The 19,459-nt window shown below is 38.1% G+C and overlaps 1 protein-coding gene across 1 annotated transcript in view; it reads left to right on the top strand.

Moving 5' to 3' along the window:
• LOC101159893 (zinc finger protein GLIS2) overlaps nucleotides 1-12,150 on the top strand; it is a 36,864-nt gene extending 24,714 nt beyond the window's left edge. Inside the window, exons 3-7 of the mRNA XM_023958813.1 lie at nucleotides 760-947; nucleotides 1,947-2,132; nucleotides 5,585-5,718; nucleotides 7,528-7,646; nucleotides 9,061-12,150. Coding sequence (XP_023814581.1) covers nucleotides 760-947; nucleotides 1,947-2,132; nucleotides 5,585-5,718; nucleotides 7,528-7,646; nucleotides 9,061-9,707 — 1,274 coding nt within the window. The 3' untranslated portion in view covers nucleotides 9,708-12,150. The remainder of the gene's footprint in view (nucleotides 1-759; nucleotides 948-1,946; nucleotides 2,133-5,584; nucleotides 5,719-7,527; nucleotides 7,647-9,060) is intronic.
• The last annotated feature ends 7,309 nt before the right edge of the window (nucleotides 12,151-19,459 follow it).

Consider the following 19,459-nt stretch of genomic DNA (forward strand, 5'->3'; position numbering starts at 1 on the left):
AGTACACATGGACAAAATATAATTATCACATGAACCTTGAAGGCCCTAATGACCCACCACTGAAAAATGTTTAAATTGGTTCTCATTGTGTTTTCTGAAATTCTTAAGCAATGTTTCTTTTACTTTTCCACATTTTTACCCTTTTTAATGGTGGCGCAGTGGTTAGCGCTCTTGCCTCACAGCAAGAAGGCCCCCGGTTCAAGTCCTGGCTGGGGGACATGAAAAACAACATCAATGGGGGACATTTCTGTGTGGAGTTTGCACGATCTCCCTGTGCATGCGTGGGTTTTCTCCGGGATCTCCGGCTTCCTCCCACCATCCAAAAACATGCTTCATAGGTTGATTGGCAACTCTAAATTGTCCATAGGTGTGAGTGTGAGAGTGATTGGATGTGTGATTGAGGATATTCTACCCTGCGACAGACTGGCGACCAGTCCAGGGCATCCCTTGCCTACGCCCAAGTGGCCGGGATAGGCTCCGGCAACCCCATGACCCCGAAAGGGAAAAACGGTCAAGAAGATGAATGAATTTTTTTTATGGAAGATTTTCCTCTTCCTCACTTCAGTCTGTCCAGCCATTTTTCAAACCGATTTACCGGTAATCCATTTTGGGGGTTAAGGGGATGCTAGAGTGGACTATCCCAGCCACTGTAATCCAAAGGCAGGTTAGACCTGTGATGGCTCCAAATGAATAGAGTGTTTTGGAAAATATAAACTAAATGTAACATCCTCTTATTTTTATTAATCATCTCCTTTATAGATTCCCAGTCTCCATCTCAAGAGCGACCCGGGTCCTGCTTCACTTCTTCAGTGATGGACCTCAGCCTGTCCCCTTCTTCTCGCCATGCCAGTTCCCTCTCGCCATCTCCCTCATCACCCCTGACCCCTTCTTCCCCCTTCGAGCCCCCCACCAACAGCAGCAGCCCTCAACCACATCTCTTTGTGAGGGTAAGGGACACTGACACTGACACATTGAAGCATCCTCTACAATGTCATTGATAAGTGTCCTCTGAAAAAAAAACACAGTTAATGATGGCTGCAGTTTAAAATAGATTTTGGAGAAGAAATTCTGGTTTTAATGTGTGAATCTGTAAAGTGGACTCTTTCACATTTCCATATCTAAGAAAAAAGAGAAATGTCTGATTGCTTAAATGGCAAACTGGTTTGTGTTTTCCTGGTTTGTTTCATAAACTTACCTGGTCTTTCTAATAATTACATGTGATTCATGGAGAATGAGGAGTCAATCTTTTGTATTTCATACAAACTGCATCAAGATTAAAACACCTTCACTTCTATGGTACAAACCACACAAATTCCATTATAGGCATCTTTAAAACAAACAGCTGCATCTTCCATAACAATCATTATTTAGCTCAGAAATCCTTTGCTTTAGTTTTCTTTGTTTAATTTTAATTTAACCAAACTTTTAACTACTGCCTTAATGAGCATCTCTTGTGAGACAGTTGCAAAATTTAGTTCCTGTTAAAGTAATACTAACTACTTCAATTTATAAACAAATAAAGAAAAATTGATTATAATTTATTTTCCAATTAAAAAAGGAAAAACAATATAACTCAATTTTCAATTAATATCCCACATGTATTATTTTTGACTAAATTCTACACTTTCCTTTCTAAATGTGTTTTTCTAAATTTCATTAACCTTTTATTTTAACATATTTTTTTAAATAACATTTCTGCTTCTTTCTTAGGTTTTCTGTCAAATGCATGTAGTTATTTTACTGCAGTTAATCTCTTTAAAAAGTATTTCAACTGAAAAACTCTCTCAACAAAAATGTCTTTTTATTTTCATAACTGCTGTTACTCATGCAGAACTACATCTAACAGTGACAGTTTCAGGGTCACGAGCAGAATTCCTCTCTGAAGGATAAAACTCAGCTATTAGACTGTGACCTCAGACATTTCTGTCCACGATCGTTTATTTCAGGATGCAGCATATCATCCTGGACTGGAAAGTGGAACTTCTCAGCACAGTTATCCATTTTATCTGCCAGTTGGAAGCCCACAGAGGGGCTACAGCTTTCCATCCCCTGCATTTATAACTCAGCAGGGAGAAAACACAGTTTCCCCAGAGCTGTCGCATGACGGACAGCTGGCCTGTCGCTGGAATAAGGTCAGTGCAACTATCCCCGCCTAATGTCTGTTTTAACCCTCTACTGCGTAGCGTTGCCTCAAGGCAACAAACCAAATTTCATGTCTCTCCATTGGCCATTTGAATATAAAGAACTTTTTTTTCTCAAGAAATGAAACAAGTCATATTACTGTCCAATAGAATGATGAGTTGAAAGTGGTGTGGTAATTATGGGTGGAGTGGGTCCTTTTCTGTAAGCTGTGCTACAACAGAGACGTCTTAAAAAGCGAATATACTTTTTTACATGTTTACATTAATGTACATGTTAAATTTTAAAATATATGAATGTGCATTAGGATGTGAAAAAGTATTTTCTACTTAAAACAAATATTTATAAAGTAAAACTATTACCATTCGTTGTCTCAAGGCCACACTATAGTCAATGTGTTTTAGAAAACATAATGTGTTAGCATGTGTGTGTGTGTAGATATGCGTTTGTAAGCATGTAATGTTGTTCACCGTCACAGGAAATGGACATAAATACTTTTTCTGGAAGGAGACCTAGGAAACTTTCATTGAGGGCGATTCCCTCAGAAAGTGAGGACAGCCACGTTTCATAAATACAATGAGAAAGTGGAGAAATTAATTCATGAACCAGGTTTGAGGGACAGTTATAAGCTCAGGGTTCAGTGGTGGAACAGTTGGAATAGTAATTGTGTGCGTGTGCATGCACATTGGTCCTATAGCAATTATTTATCTCTAATATGTTTTTCCTTTTTTTGAGCAGAAAATACAATTTACAAATCTGTTTTACACCTGATCGCAACTGCTTCCTGAAATTCCACACCACTAAAGATGATGAACCTTTGATAGATTAATAAATACAAGTTTTTGGAAATATTATGTTCTTTTCATGTTTCATGAAATGTTAACATAGTTTATTTGTTGTTTGTTTGTTACTTCAGGTTTATTATATTGTAAAATTCAAATACAATACAATTGATGATTATCTGGTGTTTTTACTACTCTAGTGGCACAGTGTTACCTAGAAGCAATAAACCAATATCTGGTAAGGGGGTGGGGGGTGATCAATTTTACGATTTATATTACATTAGGGACACCAAAGCTACCCAAAAATAGGATAAAATAGTTTTTTTAAAAAGATGCTTTAATATCACTTTTTTGCTTCTTGATTTGCTAGTCTCAGTGCCTGTCAGTTTCTTTTTGGCCAATAAGTGGTGCTGTATAGCAAGCCCTGAACCCGTCTGCCAGTTAATAAATACCAAACTGCACCCAAAGAAAAAAAAGCAACTTTGACTTTCATTGTTTATCATTGAGCAGAAACCAGTTTTTTTCAATTTAATAAAAATGTAGGTTTAAATCGTTCTTTTAATTCTAATGGAAAAAAAATCTCTTTCTATCAAATGTTCATGCATATGAACAGTCTGTGTGGGCCAGATCATCACACTTACACTTTGTAATACTTGTTAGTTTTCTATAAGATTATCAGGGTGTAGCCAAAAAAAGGACCTCTGTTTATGCCCCTAATTCCTTATAATAATTAATTTGTAACTTAATTAAGAAACAGAGACAGTGAAACTTTTTTGCAGGTCATTTTTGGTATTGCTTTTAGAGTCACTTATGTTTACTTTTTCCTGACTGAATTATTAATGAAATCAGAGGAGTTAAAATGTATTTTTGTTAAACAAAACATTTTTTCACTTGTCCTGTCCAGTAGCTCAATAAACACATAAGAGCTGAAGGCCTCTTGTGTTGGACAGATTTTACTGTTAAGATCGGTTATAAAGCTGTGAACACACAAGGTGTATATTTGTATAAACCCCTTTTGTATTTGAGGCTAAATTTTATTTATTTTATATTTACATACATGTCTTGTTAGACCAGATGTAAAAGTGATGAGTGAGAGATATTAGAGATGGGGAATAGGACTGCAAATTAGGGAAAAAAGGGGGTGAAAAAAACAGTCATTAACAGTGTTCACCTACTGAGCCCGTGTCCTGACATTAAGATATAAAAATGTATCTTGTTCCCACAGATTAATATCTTGTTCCCACAGGTTATTATGTCGTTCGCACTAAATACTATTCCGTTCCCACAAGATACTATTGCGTTCCCTCAAAATACTATTCCGTTCCCTCGAAATGATTAACTCGTGCGAACGCAATAATTATGTCGTTCGAACGCAATAATTAATCCGTTCGAGCCCAGTAATTATTCACGTCATAAGTCATACACGCAGATATGCTCTCTGTACGCCGGCAAAACTAAGCCGCTTTCAGCGGTAACTTCCGTGTCTCTGTGACCCATATTCGTTCAAAAAAGGAACATGAAAAACAAAAATGATCACTTTATTACTGTCTCAATGAATATAAGAAAAATATCAAAAGATTTATGATAACTAGGCTGCTTTGTCATACGATAGCTCCTGCTAGGCTACTACTAGCTCCGCCGCAGAGCTCTCTGATGTATGCCGGCATTTGGGCAACTGGCTGGTCTGTATGTCTGCTGGTATCTAAAGCAACTGACTGCTAAAGTTAATAAAAGACAAGTCCTGAATATTATTATTCCTATTCGACCCTAAACTACCATATCAGCTGTCTGTCAATAGACCAGCCAGTTGCCCAAATGCCGGCATACATCAGAGAGCTCTGCGGCGGCGCTAGTAGTAGCCTAGCAGGAGCTATCGTAAGACAAAGCAGCCTAGTTATCATAAATCTTTTGATATTTTTCTTATATTCATTGAGACAGTAATAAAGTGATCATTTTTGTTTTTCATGTTCCTTTTTTGAACGAATATGGGTCACAGAGACACGGAAGTTACCGCTGAAAGCGGCTTAGTTTTGCCGGCGTACAGAGAGCATATCCGCGTGTATGTCTTATGACGTGAATAATTACTGCGTTCGAACGGATTAATTATTGCGTTCGAACGACATAATTATTGCGTTCGCACGAGTTAATCATTTCGAGGGAATGGAATAGTATTTTGAGGGAACGCAATAGTATCTTGTGGGAACGGAATAGTATTTCGTGCGAACGACATAATAACCTGTGGGAACAAGATATTAATATGTGGGAACAAGATATATTTTTATATCTTAATGTCAGGACACGGGCTCCGTATTCACCATATATTAATAAAATTAAATAACAAGCTTAAAAATGATCTGTTGTTTCTGATTTTCTTTCTTCCATTTTTTACATGGTAGTCCCACGTTAAAGTAGTTAAAACATATATACATATTTCCTTTTTTATCCACTTCTTCACTTTAAATGCCATTTGACACCTAAAATGTTTAACAACTAATTTGTTCAATAGTGGTACTGAATCAAACAAAGCACAATGCAGTTATAGACTGTGAAATTTATTTTAGGAAAAACTAATTTTTGGGAAGCTGCACAAGCTACACAAGATCAACTGTGTTCATTTAATGTTGGAACTCAATAAATTAATTTCATCTCTATCTCTTCTTCAGTGTAACATGCTTTTCGAGTCGCTGCAGGATTTGGTGGATCATATCAATGACTCACATGTCAAGCCTGAAAAGGATTCTGGGTACTTCTGCCAGTGGGACGGCTGTGCACGCAATGGGAGGGGCTTCAATGCCAGGTACTATTTAATATAGGAGCAACCTTTTTACTTCAACTTGGAAGGACATTTAGAAACCGAAGGTTGACCCTCTTTTTAAGCACGTCTTATCGAGAAAAGTTTTCTTTTAAATGACATATGGGTTGTACTAATAAATATGTAATATATAGACCTAGTTAACAGTTTGTGTAAAATGTTTGGTGTGTAAATAAAAATCTAATATGGCCTTTCAAGAAATGATAAAAAATAAAAATCAAACGATTGTGTCAACTTTAAAAAAGTTGTCAAATTACAAGATGCTTTTGGGGGAAATAAACACTTTCATTAAAGTACATTGGAAAAAGCTTTTCCTCATCGTACTAAAAGCTGATTTGTTGTATACTTTAATTAGTTTCATTTTACAGGAATCTGTACCGAAAATAAGAATTACTGTTGTAGTAAAGGTTTGATGGCTGGCCTCTCTCAAGCTGCGGCAGAGGCGGCCAGTTTCAATGTTAAGTCAATGGTACAGGCGATCTGAGGTCCTATGGTGCGAAGGTCTGGCAGCAGAACGATTTGAGCAGTGCAGCGAGATCTGGGCGGCAGCTGCAGTGGGCCAGAAAAAAATTGATCTGAACTCTGGGGAGGTCACCACGTCGCGTCAACCAATCAGGGACTTAACTTTGGGCATGTGAGGTTTTCAGTGACAGCAGGTAGAAAACACGCCCAATATAGTGAATCGACCTATAGATCTCCATAACTTACATCCATTTTCTTAACCTCCTGTATCCCTTTCGGAGCAGCAGGGTTTCAGGAACCCGTCCTGGCTATTGTTGGGAGAAGGTGGGTACACTCCAGACCAGGGGTGGGAAAACTTTTCGACTCGTGGGCCACAAAGGGTTCAGGCCCGTGGGCCATAGATTGCCCACTTTTGCCTTAGACAGTCTTATGCAAGGCCCATGAAGCTGAACAATCGCGGTCACTATGCCGGTTCCTGGGAGGCGAGCTGGCGGCTAGACAGAGAACCGTTGCGGTATTCAAGAGGCAGCCTGCTCGAACCTCCTACACTTGATGATATTTTTCTTATTTTCATCGAGACACTACTAACAAAAAAAGGTTCCCTTTATTTTGACCATTTCGGGGACCTTCAAATTCTGGCAGAGAGAGACGGAAATGCAGTGTCTTTCTGACACATCAACGGGAGTTAAGATCACTGAACTGGGAGACACTCCTAATAATCTCATGAACCCAAACATGGAGACATGATCATTACCAATGTTTTTGTAGAACTCTCTCTCAACATCATGCGTGTCTTCCATGCTTTGTAAATTAGATGAACACAGACTCCGTTCCATGAAGTGATGAGGCTAAAAACATTAGCTGGTAGCTCCTCCCACACACGGCCGGGGCTTCAAGCTATTGAAGACATTTTTTGACAGGCGGTGAGCAGAGAATTTGCCACGCGGCGAATCAGAGGCGGCTGGCGCAAAATGGCTGCGCGAATCGTGTTCGGTGTTAACACAGCTTCAGGCTCAAATCAGATCCGGCTCCAGAGGAGTTTAGCTAGGGGGGCCATTGCTCGGCCCTCCTTTTGGATCAAGTGCTGTGCCAGCATAAACAAATATCAACTTAAACTTGAGAGTTTCTGGCCAAACAAAATTCCCAGCTGCATAAACAAAAAAGAAACTGACTTCACCTTCAAAACAGGTTGTCAAGGTGAGCAACATCCTTCAATACACTATGCTGTATGCTTTAGGTTTGGCTGCTCTCTTTAATGAGACACAACCCTTTTTTTGTACTTATGTCCAGGATGATTACATGGCAGGTGTGTAACTTTGAATTGTGTTACAGGTACAAAATGTTGATTCACATCCGCACACACACCAATGAGAAGCCGCACCATTGCCCCACCTGTAACAAGAGCTTCTCACGTCTGGAGAACCTGAAGATTCATACCCGCTCACACACTGGTGAGTTCACCAAAAAAAACTGACCATTTGAGTTCATAGGAAAGGAAAATGTAACCAACTTTTTTGTATTATCCAAAATGGATTCAGTGTCTGAAATGTGTTTCAACAGGCACAGTTGTTATACTCTCTCTCCAGTTCTAATTTAAAGGACATTGTTGTACACACAGGGCACTGTCCTATCACCATTTAATTTCAACACGTATACCTCAGTAGAAGTCTTGTCATCTGCAGAAATATTCAGATGAATTAACAGTTGCTGGGTGCTTCAGAATAGAACAAGAATGAGTACAGAGAAATGGCGGACCCCTTTGTGACGAGAACAATCACTTGATACTGACAGTGAAAAAGAAAAAGGAGTTCACTGGGTTATTTAGGAGATGTAGCAGCATGTCAAACCCTATTTGCATCATTGGAACAGAAAGTGGAGTCGGAGAATGAGTACAAATGAGTTACTTTGGAAAGTGAGCCAGTTTCCATGCCCACAAATATCGGATAACTGGAATTAGCCAGACATTTGCAAACTGATATGTTTAAGTAAATTATCGAATTTATTTTGGCTACGTAATGACAAAATTTGCAGACTTCTTTTACTTTGAACATTTCTGAGTCTGTTCTAAAAAAACAAAGTGATCCTGCAGATCATAGCATCAGCTTTGCAAATGTAGGCACTAATATGTCTGCAAACCCATTGCTGCTGTATTTCATCTAAACTCCAGAGGAGGAAACAGTGGATGTCTGCAGGGCCAACCTGGTTCGTCCATGTTGTGCATGTTTTGCATGGATGACCCACGTTTACTTGCAGATACACGTTCAGGTATTCAGACAGAAATCTTAATGTGATTATTTTCTCAATATTGATTATCCTATTTTCACAGACACTTAAACAATTTAATAACTCAAAAAATAAGTTAATGACCAGATATTTGGCTTATATGCACAACTTTCTTTTCTTACTGTTTTCTGCACAACTGCCCAAAAATAGCTGACAAAGTAGATTGGACATCTTGAAGTAGCTCGCGTCCTACAATGTTTGCAGCAAATTTCCAAATATCCTTTATTAGTCTGTTTATTAGTGAAGCATCAGGTAAATGACTTAAAGAAGCTGAACATATGGAAGAATTGTCTGTCTCTGTTCTGAGTTTAATATGTATCTTAATTATGCCACTATTTGTACCTATTTTCCCACTTAAAATGATTTAATTCAATCAAGTTTAATGAAATTGAACTGACTTCAGAATATCCGGATTTTTAGGATGTAAACATACGACAACATACAACATATGCCAAATTAAACTTAAGTTTTCTAATTTAAAAGTGTTAGATAGTTGACAACATTGGCACCTCTCGTGACCCCCTCTATGTTAAGCATGCATGAAGCTGATTTTTTGGTCTCATTTCTGTTTCTGCTCTTCAGGGGAAAAACCCTACATTTGCCCATATGAAGGCTGCAGCAAGCGCTACTCCAACTCCAGTGATCGCTTCAAGCATACTCGCACACATTATGTAGACAAGCCTTACTGTTGCAAGATGGTTGGCTGTCTCAAGCGCTATACAGATCCCAGCTCCCTGCGAAAGCACATCAAAGCACATGGGCACTTTGTTGCACCCTCATCAAGCACCTCCAGCAGGCTGGGAATAGGGCTCCATAGTGCCTCCGAGGTGCCGTGTGTTCAGGAGGGACAGGTCGTTATTCCTGGAGCTCTGGCTGCCCTGCTTGGGACATCATTTCCTCTCTCTGCTCTTTTCTACGGTGGAGCTTTAAGCCATCCCAGGATCCCCCACTTTCCCGCTAGAGGGGAAATAGGCAACAGCATGACCCATCTCGGCCTTTCAGACTCAACGCTATTACACTTTGGACTGTCAGCTGCATCCATGTTAGGGTTTGGAGCGCTGAGTGGTTTGGGTCGAATCATGGAGAGAAAACCAGAGGACAAGGGGGAAGAAAATGAAAGTGGAGCACTGAACCTGTCAGCAAAGGTGAGGAGGACGAAAATGGATCCTTTGTCATGGGTGGGTGCCGCCTCAAGGCCACTCTTACACAAACCGGCTACTGTAGGTTAGTTTGTTTGTAGAGCAAAGAATCTATCAGTCTTCTGTTTTTTTTTTTTTAAACTGTTTCCTATCACACTTTCGTGCGTTAAGCTTCATGTTATGCATGCTGGTTCATGAAAAATATGTGTGCTTATGAATAATCAGAGTTTTGTCTACATCCTGACTGCCATAAGCTACAAGGATTAGTCATTTTTGGTCCTTGACACCAGAAGATTGGCAGGTAAGATTGTTTCACAATCATTTCTTTCATTTTTGATTTACAGAATCCCTCTACTTAAATGGTTAAAAAATAAAACATGTATTAAGGCAGCTAAATCTGAAGTTCAGTTCTTAGCTAATTTTAAATTTAGGTCAGATTTGATCAAAAGCTAAAATTTAAATAATTATTGTGGACAATTGTAGCAACAAAAATGGTAACAACATGAGAGGTTGTTTTCCCTGGCACAAAACTGAACTTTATTTAAACTCAGAAAATGCAGTGACAAGACATGATTAAATATATAGTTCAATCAGTTAAAAATAACTTAATCTTTAATTTGTTGTTGCACAATTACATCTGATTGAGTTCGAATGCACCAATATTTAATCAAAAACACAAATGAAAAAATTGTGATCTTGAGTTAAACAGCTGAGTCAAAAACTAAACATTTGAATCCTTGAATCCATGTTTGATCCAATCCTGGGCTATGGGCTGGGCTTCACGCTGGGATATAAATCACAATCTCTGTTTGATGGGGTTGAATTTGTAAAAAATGAGACAGATTCATTTGAACTGTTTTGGATTCCCACTAAAGAGACTGAAACTATTTGGGATGTCAATCTTCTCACAGCACCTCTTTGTTAAAGACCCACTCTGATAAAACAGTGTGTTTTTGGTATTCTTAATTTGTTTCTTTTGAAATTTCTCTGATGATAGATGATATACAGAAATTAAGCTTAAAACGGAATAATTAAATTTTGTTTTATTTCTTTAAATCATGAACCAGAAGCAGACTAAATAATGCTGTTGAAAAAAAGAGCATATTGGTAATATAGAAAATATGCTGGTTGGGCCACAAGCTCCCTGCTCCACAATGGGGAGGGAAAGGGGAGTTGGGTTGCTATTACTGCTGCTCTGCAGAAACTTTGTCCTAGGATATGACACAGTTTTTTTTTTTTTAATTTGGGCTCAAAACAGGATAAACTTAATTATAAAACCACTGGGAACGCTTTAAAACTAGATCAAAACATGATGGGAGAGGGTCTTTAAGGGATGATGCTGCGTAAAACTTGCACTAACAACATGAAACTTGCCCATGGACTCTGACCATCACATATTCTGCCATACAATTTTAACAATTTAAAGAGATTATCCAATATTTACTTCATTTTGTACTATCTCCCACTTGTGATTACATTGCGTAGCGCTAATGTTGCTCACTTTCTACGGCTCACTTATGGACTTTCGCCATCTGCATATCTCACTCCAGGCTTACTGGGGTTTTCAGGTGGAGAACATTTTGCTTAGCTGACATGCGCCTGAGTTTAGGCGAACATTCAGTCCGACCAAAAACGTTGACTTACAATAAAAAAAAAAATCTAGAATTTAACTGATGAGGACAAAGCTGATCATAGCAAATTATGAAGTCCAAAACATTTTTGGATGAAGGAAAGCCAACATGTAATAAGCTTTTGTGACTAACAACTATCCATCTATCTAATATCTGCAACTCTTTTTAAAAAGCAAGCTTTAAGACAAAGGTCAAATGACTGACACTTGACAGATGAGTACAGTGTGGCATTCCACAGTTTGTTTTACCTGAGAAAACGCGACAGTGTGTGATGTATGATTAGAGTTCACCCACAGCCGTTTATGTGAACCTTTGACTCGTTTAAACGTGACGAAGCTGACGCTACTGAATGTACGATTTTATTTCTTTGTTTGCAGAATATAGTTGCTCGGCTTTTTGTTCTCATAACCTTTCTAAGACAATGATCTGCACAGGATTTGCCTTTGCTTTTAAAAATGACACAAAATGTTCAAGTCGACATTCAAGTTAACATGTAAGTATCAACAAGGTCGACAAAGATGTGCTTTAGTTCGCATTTGCTTGACTTGAACGGTTACAGTAAAACAGGGGTGAAGGTGTAAAAAGATTATTAATAATGATGCACTTTTAAAAAAAAGATATTTGACAATGGCTACGTGTGGCCTGAACCTGTGATTTATTTTTAATCCTGTAGCACATCAGTTACTTTAGTCAGCATTGCTAATTTGTGGAAGTGCCTTTGGTTTAAATATATCAACAATGTATGTAAACTATTAAGTTCATGAATGCACGGTTTATAAACATTTTTTTTTACCATCTTTGACTGCACATTTTTTGAAGATATGGGGGCCACTGCAACACTTTCCAGTTTTGTTGATTTGACTTTGACCTTTTGTCAATAAACTCATCAGAATAAAAACATTTTTATGAATTCTGTTTTTTTATTTCAACGTATGAGCATTTTTGTGCAGGAAATTTAATGTGTTGGGCTTATTAAACCTTATGAAATAAAGTGTAGCCATCCTCAGTTATGTGAATGTTAAGGAAATGGGTGTGGCTCCGAGGCATCACTCTTGACAATAAGACGTGTTAAAGTAAAATTACTGCTGTCGACCGTTTATTAAGAAATAAATGTCTTTATTAATAAAGTAAACAACAAACAACAAACTACTTTCCTGAGAACACTTTCTTCCAGGTGTGTGTAACCGCTTCTCGTCTATGCTCTGCGTTGTGTTATTTTGTGTACCCTCAGGAAGCTACGAGACACCGGAGGAACTTCGTCATGTTTATTTATACTGTTCAAAACACAATATGGCGTTAACACGTGCTGCGCTCAGATAATGCCCCAAAACTCTTCCCGATTAGAAAATAGCACAAAAGGGTTACACATACCTGTTGATGCTGTCAACACGTGCTGAGCTCAGATAATGCCCCAAAACTAAAAAATAAAAAGTTCAAATTAGCACCAACATTAAACACAGAGAAACAGATCTCCATCATGCTCACCTCTTCCCGATTAGAAAACAGCAAAAAGGGAAGGGGGGGGCATCAATTTATACCCAGGTCTGAAGGACCCTAATGGCATGCAACTCAATTACCAGATATAAAATAAATAAAATAAATTAAAAAATGTGTGTAATTATGCAATACTTTGTGAACCCGTTACATGTGCTTGTTTTCTCCACAGTTCCCTCCCTCCCCCTCCCCACCCGCTCACGTCTTCTGTAATTTTATCTGCAAACATGACATTTTCTGGGAGGATCTCGGCTGCACTTTAAAACCATGGCATGTCTTAACAGAAAACCGACACAGGGAGAGTTCAAAGAATCAGGGATGGAAGGAGCAGACAAGGAGCATCTAATTAGCTCAGGTGGGAGCTTGAAAAGGTGAGGTCTTGAATTTATGAATTTGCACCTAATTTTCTTTGAAATCACACAGAGATTATTTAAACCAGCAGAAAAAAAATCAAAGAGGAACAACACTTAATAAATTCTCCATGTTCTTCACATCCCTAGTTGAGTTGATTTTCTATCTGTCAATCTGGGTGAACCTCCAGCCTTTTTTAAAAGTCCTGTTTGGATGTAATAGACAGCATTCAGCATGTGGCTATAGTGACAAATTGATGACAGCCATTTTCACAAACAGTCTAATAGAGCAAAATGTATAACTACGTTAGTTTTTTTTTACCACATTTCCTTCTTTTTTGTTCATGTTATTTATTTGTATTTTTTGTTGTTGTGATAAACTCACACATAACAGATGCGTGCAAAGTCAGCATGAAAAGGCTGTTTTCTCAGGGAGCATGAAATGGAAATTGAGTCATTTTATTTCAAATAGATTTATATGTTACTTTTCTGCTAAGAAGGAATACACATACGGAGTAGAGTATGGCTTGGTTAAAAATAAAATTAGGAATGCAAAACTGACACAAAAAATCCTAGACTAAATTTCCATCCATCTACTTTATATTCTGAGCTCTTTGAATCCCTTTTGGAATCATGGGGCTGCTGGAGGCTGTCCCAGCTACTGTAAAGTGAAGCAGTGGCGATTTCTTTAACCCCTTGTGCTACCTTAGATGACCCCACCCTTACATTGACGTGTTCTCCCTACCATGACAAAGGTGGATAAAGGTGGAAAGATTTCATGTGATCCATGGACACCAGTGAAGATCACAAATCATTGAAGAAACAAGGTTCAGAGCACTGTCTAGTGGGTCTAGATGACCCAACTCCCAATGGGAAGCTATAAGGGAAGCTCGGCTTCCCTTATAATGTCACAAAATTAATGGTCAAATATGTACTATTGTATAATATTTTATTGACTAAAAATGCGTTAGAAAACGTTCATCTCAAAGACGAGTTCGTTCAGAATCAGTTACATATAGCAGGTCGGCTGACTCGATTTCCTTCTCATATATTCCCGCAGCGTCACAGTGCATTTCCCTATTGAAGCCCAGCGTCCAATGACTTCAATGGGGCTGCTTTGAACATTTTTTTTCAGCGCTTCGAAACTAGACGTTCATTGGATAAACACTGCGATTATGTCCCGCCCACAGATGCTCAGCGTCTCTGGGGGTCAATGGGGAGTGGGCTGGCCCGGACTCCGAGCTTCTGCGTGATGATTGGAGGGTCTGTCGAAAGACTGCATCTCCTTTTGACTGACAGCGATTCTGTACTATAAGAAATCCCTGAAGCTATTCGCACTCAGCGCCACCGTGGATTTCTCAAGTTCAGTCGAAATAAAAACTGCTGCAACCTATTTCTTTGATATTGGCTTATCGAAATTGCTTGATTTTCATCATACATTTCGCACAATTATACACCATATTCCTTGTTTCAGTTTTACAGAGTTTAATATATTTTTTTAGATCGTTCATTCATTCATTCCTTCATTCATTCAATCATATAACGTTAGTAGGCTAGGCTAGCGTCCTGGGTAAAACTGCACACAATTATGAGTTTGTGTTCATGTTGTACACATATGTACAAATCTTCTCTGAGACTGATGTGGTCTTTGATATTGTCCAGCAGAGGGCGATGGATTTTCTTTACTGCAAGAACAGAATTTAATCTCTTCTTGCATTTGTCAAAGAGAAGAGTTCAGAGGGGGCTTTCCAAGCCATTTATGCCAAAACAGCAGATCTCACATCAGACCCACGAGATGAGCCCATGAGAAAGCGCCGTCTGACCCAATTGCAGGATCCCCAATCCTCCAAACGTCTTAATGCTAATGAAATGTTGAAATAAATAGTTTAAAGAAATAGAAATGTAAATTTATAGTGCTTAAGAAACGTTTTACCATTGTTTACTTTTATATTCATATATTCCATACAATTTAGCTGTTAATATATTTTGTCACATAATGATCAAATGAGAACAATTATAGTTACTGAGGTCCTTAAAACCCTTGTGCTATCCTAGGCACTTTAACATTGGGAGTTGGGTCATCTAGACACACTAGACAGTGCTCTGAACCTTTTTTCTTCAATGATTTGTGATCTTCACTGGTGTCCATGGATTACATGAAATCTTTCCACCTTTATCCACCTTTGTCATGGTAGGGAGAACACGTCAATGTAAGGGTGGGGTCATCTAAGATAGCACAAGGGTTAAAGGACCCATATAATACAAAATCTATCAGTCCCTCCCAATGAGTGGGTTCTCACCATAGGTGAGTGAGGACAGCCGCTTCCAGAAAACAAGTCCTGGTGTTTCCTTCCCATCCGATGAGCAACATCAACAGCAGAAAACTTTTCTTTTTCTGAAGGCAAAACATGATGACAAATGTTGATCCCCTCTTCACCCATGTTTTCCTTTTCAGCCTCAGGAAGCCCGTACAGCCTCAGATTCCATCCATGACATAACCTTGCAGATCTGCAAACCGGGCCATACATCTCAATGTAGAGTCCTCACATTTCTCCACGTTTTTCCATGACAGCAACTTTTTCATATATGAGTTTAATTTCGGAGCGGACAATTTCAACCATTTTTTTAAGAGCATCACTTCTTGAGTTGATGAGATCGGCGAGAATATTAACTGCATCATCAGACTTCATGGACCAGGTCTTTTGCCAAGATGAGGCTTACTTGGGGTGACTGGGAGTGAAGAAAATTCCTCCTCCGATACCATGTGTATGCCCATGCTGCTGGAGTAGTCGTGCTTATCAGCTAACAAGCTGGTGGAGCTTTCCTTTTCTTTTGAAGATTCACTTCTTTTAGCAGACTTTGGCATTTTGCACGGAGGCAATTTTCTAAATGTATCCACAAAAAAACCACAATCCAGAACGTTGCCTGGTCGTTTTCAAAAAAAAGTAAATCTTGCTGCTTCAAAAAAGTTCAATAAAAAGTTGGGTGCTGGGAGCTCGATATAAATGAACCATGCCGCCATTTTGCCGGCACAGTTCTTTATTTTATTGGCACGCTGCGGAGGCTGACTCTAGGTGGACGTCATGAAATGGGCGGCACCCACGCGGAGCAAAACCTGGTGCCTCAGAGATTGGGTTGTTTTACTTCCGTGTAGGAAAATAAAAAATATTTAATGAGTACTCAAGTGTGCCAAAGATAATATATTATATAATATACATGGATTTTGTTCACTATAAAATGCTTAATAATAGCATAATATAGGACCTTTGAGCCTGGAAACTCTATGGTCGGTGTATATAAACCACGTTTGCTTTACATTACTTTATAGGTCAAGTTCAAACCATCAACAGCTGTTGGTTTGTGATGTGGTGACATTTTTAAACATGAATTTCTCATCGAACACGCTAACTGCTGTTTGTAAAGAAGCGTGCACATGGTCATTGCACAGATCAGTCTTCAAACCAGGCATCTTGTATTATGGATGCTCAACTACTTAGTAGGTAAAAGCAGATCTTAGAAGGAGAGATTGGCCTTTTCTATATGTGTCTCATCAATATAGACCTACTTAAAAAACACTAGTACAATAGATCTAGAAGTTTACATTGTCTTTTTGGTAAAATTCCTGTGCTTTCATTGTACAATCTGACCAATCAGGACCTTGCTTTTTTAGTGTTGATTATCTGTGTACTGTATTTGAAACATGCTACCAATGTTAAATTAAAAGAAATGATTTCATGAGGTAAAGAAACAAAACTGTATTTTGGGTTCCGGCAGGGCATTAACCCGACTGTTATGTTGCGGGTCAAATTGACCCGTTTCAAAGTTTGAACATCTAGGAAAAATGGTTAAAGTATTTTTTCAGCATGAAACTTCTTCTGCTTGCCTTAATTTGCGTAATTAACGTATGAAAATGGTTCATCTCACATATATGCAACCCCCCCTGCATGTTTATATCACATAGATACTGTTCGGGTCAATTTGACCCGGCAGTCAAACTGGAGGTTCAAGGATGTCTTATTATTATTAGTATTTCTTTATTTGCAGCTGTGAGACATATTTCACCCCAATCACACACATAGACACACACGCACACAGGTGCATAGGTGTTATGACTTTTGACAGGAACCATTTATGTTCTCGCTGGAAAACTCAACCCATGTTCAGTGAACACTCAACAGGGGAGGGGCAAAACATATAAAAGATTCTCTGCATGGGAGTCCTTCCAACATTACACAGGCAGACGTTTACAAAATGAGCAGCAGAAGCAAAAGGATGACAGTCCAGGAGGCTCTGGAAGTCATCACTGATCATGATCAGAAGAAGACTATCTTGAACTAAATTCTGATTCTAATGATTCTGATTTTGAACCAGATGAGGGAATTGTTATTCCTGTTCCTCCAAGCAAGACTTTCATATCAAAGAATGGTGAAATACATTGGTCTTCATCCTCAAATATGCGTTAGACAAACCTGTTTGCAGAAAACATAATAAAGAAAGTGCCAGGGCCCACTAGGATGGCAGTGACCCATGTGACCATGTCAATTTAATTCTAATTCTAATTCAATTCAATTCAATTCAATTTTATTTGTATAGCCCAAATTCACAACAACAATCATCTCGATGGGCTTTGTATCAGTAATTGAAAAAGTAAAACATAAAATCAAAAGTATCATGAATACATAGAATTCAATAGGAAAATAATAAATTGAAACGGACATCCCTGCCCCTTAGACCCCCCTTCGCGGTAAGGAAAACTCCTAATAAAAAAAAACGGATTCTGGAAAAAACTAAGAAACCTCAGGGGTGTCCACATGAAGGAGGGATCCTACCACAGGACGGACAGGCGATTTACCAGAACTCATTGAGAAGAATTTATTTATCTAACTCTAAAACTACATATTTAAAGTCCAGCAAATGAGCATCATCCAGATGGAGTTGGGGGGACAGTTGGGGGGACAGTCGGGGGCGCGAGTCGAGCTGGAGACAGGATCCAGGTCAACACAAGCATGACCTGTGCGAAATGTGCAAAATGAATTTGCACAAAGCACAGTGTGTGATGACTGGTCACTCTTGTGCTGTGTATATGCACAGACACACACACACAACTTCATATTGCGATTGCTTGTCTGTTGTATTGTGATTTTGTTTTTTCTGGTTCACAGGGCATGTATGTAAAACAAAATTTCAAGATTATGTTTCAATGTTATGTAAAACTATTGTATTTCATATGTCAGTCTTTCAAAAGTAATACAGTAGGGAAAAATTAAAAAAAGTTTGAACATGTATGTTTTTAAGAAAAACGAGGGAATTATCTAATAATTGAATCACTTCCTGTTAGAGGTAGGAACACCATTTCACTAAGTTTTTGAAAGAATAATTGGTAATGGAGTTAGTGATGATATATTCACACTGCTTGTTAGGATTTTCTGGGTTTCAGACATTTTTTTAATTAATAAAAGATGCACCGGGTCAAATTGACCAAGGAACATCATCTCTGTTCCTCACAAATGAACATAACAGGAGGGTTAAACCTGTTCCTAAAGCTGCTTATGAGTTTGTCAGACAGTTTGTATTATTGTGTTTCAGTTCTGTTCCCAAATGTTCTTTATTTCACTCAATATAGTTTATAAAAACAACATCAGTTTAGTTTGTATTCTTACTATTTATTGTATTTTCAAACCAAAATACTATAAGAACATTTTCACATGATAATAGTTTTGGATTGAAAAGTTCTTTAAATTTTCCCTGCCTAAAAAAAATCTGAAAATGGTTGATTTGTAGTTTGTCATCACACCACAAGAGAGCGTACTAACATAAGAAAACTCTGTTCCTTAACGTTAAATGTTGTTTTGCTTGAATGGTTGATTTTTTTGAAAATGAATTTCAGGAGCATTTAAAGAGCCTTTTTATTGTTGTTCTAGATATTTTAACTACTTTAGTTAATGGGATTCTAGATCTATTCTGAAACTTACTTGTATCAATTTTCTTCATTAGGTATTTAAGAAAATTACCAAAGACACACAGAAAAAAAGAAGTTTGTTTTTTGTCAATTCAAACATAAGCATGAGCACAGCTCTTAAAAGCAAACGATCACATATTGGATCCTTTTGACTGGCAGATGCTGTAGCTGCTTCGTTTTAATAGGAGAGTTTATATTCTGTAATATGCAACATTTATTCCATATTCCAATTAAAATGTGAGTGATTTGTTTCCGAGACAATATGGAATGGATTTTTGGGAAGTTAAAACCAGCACTAGAAGTACATTCAAAATAGCTAATTACCTTATTTGATTTTTTTTTTCTTTTTGCCGTTAATTTCTTAATTGAAGGTTTTCTTTTATAAACATCCACTGCTGTGTCACGTGA

The sequence above is a fragment of the Oryzias latipes genome, chromosome 1 (genome assembly GCF_002234675.1).
Source record: "Oryzias latipes chromosome 1, ASM223467v1".
Classification (NCBI taxonomy): domain Eukaryota; kingdom Metazoa; phylum Chordata; class Actinopteri; order Beloniformes; family Adrianichthyidae; genus Oryzias; species Oryzias latipes.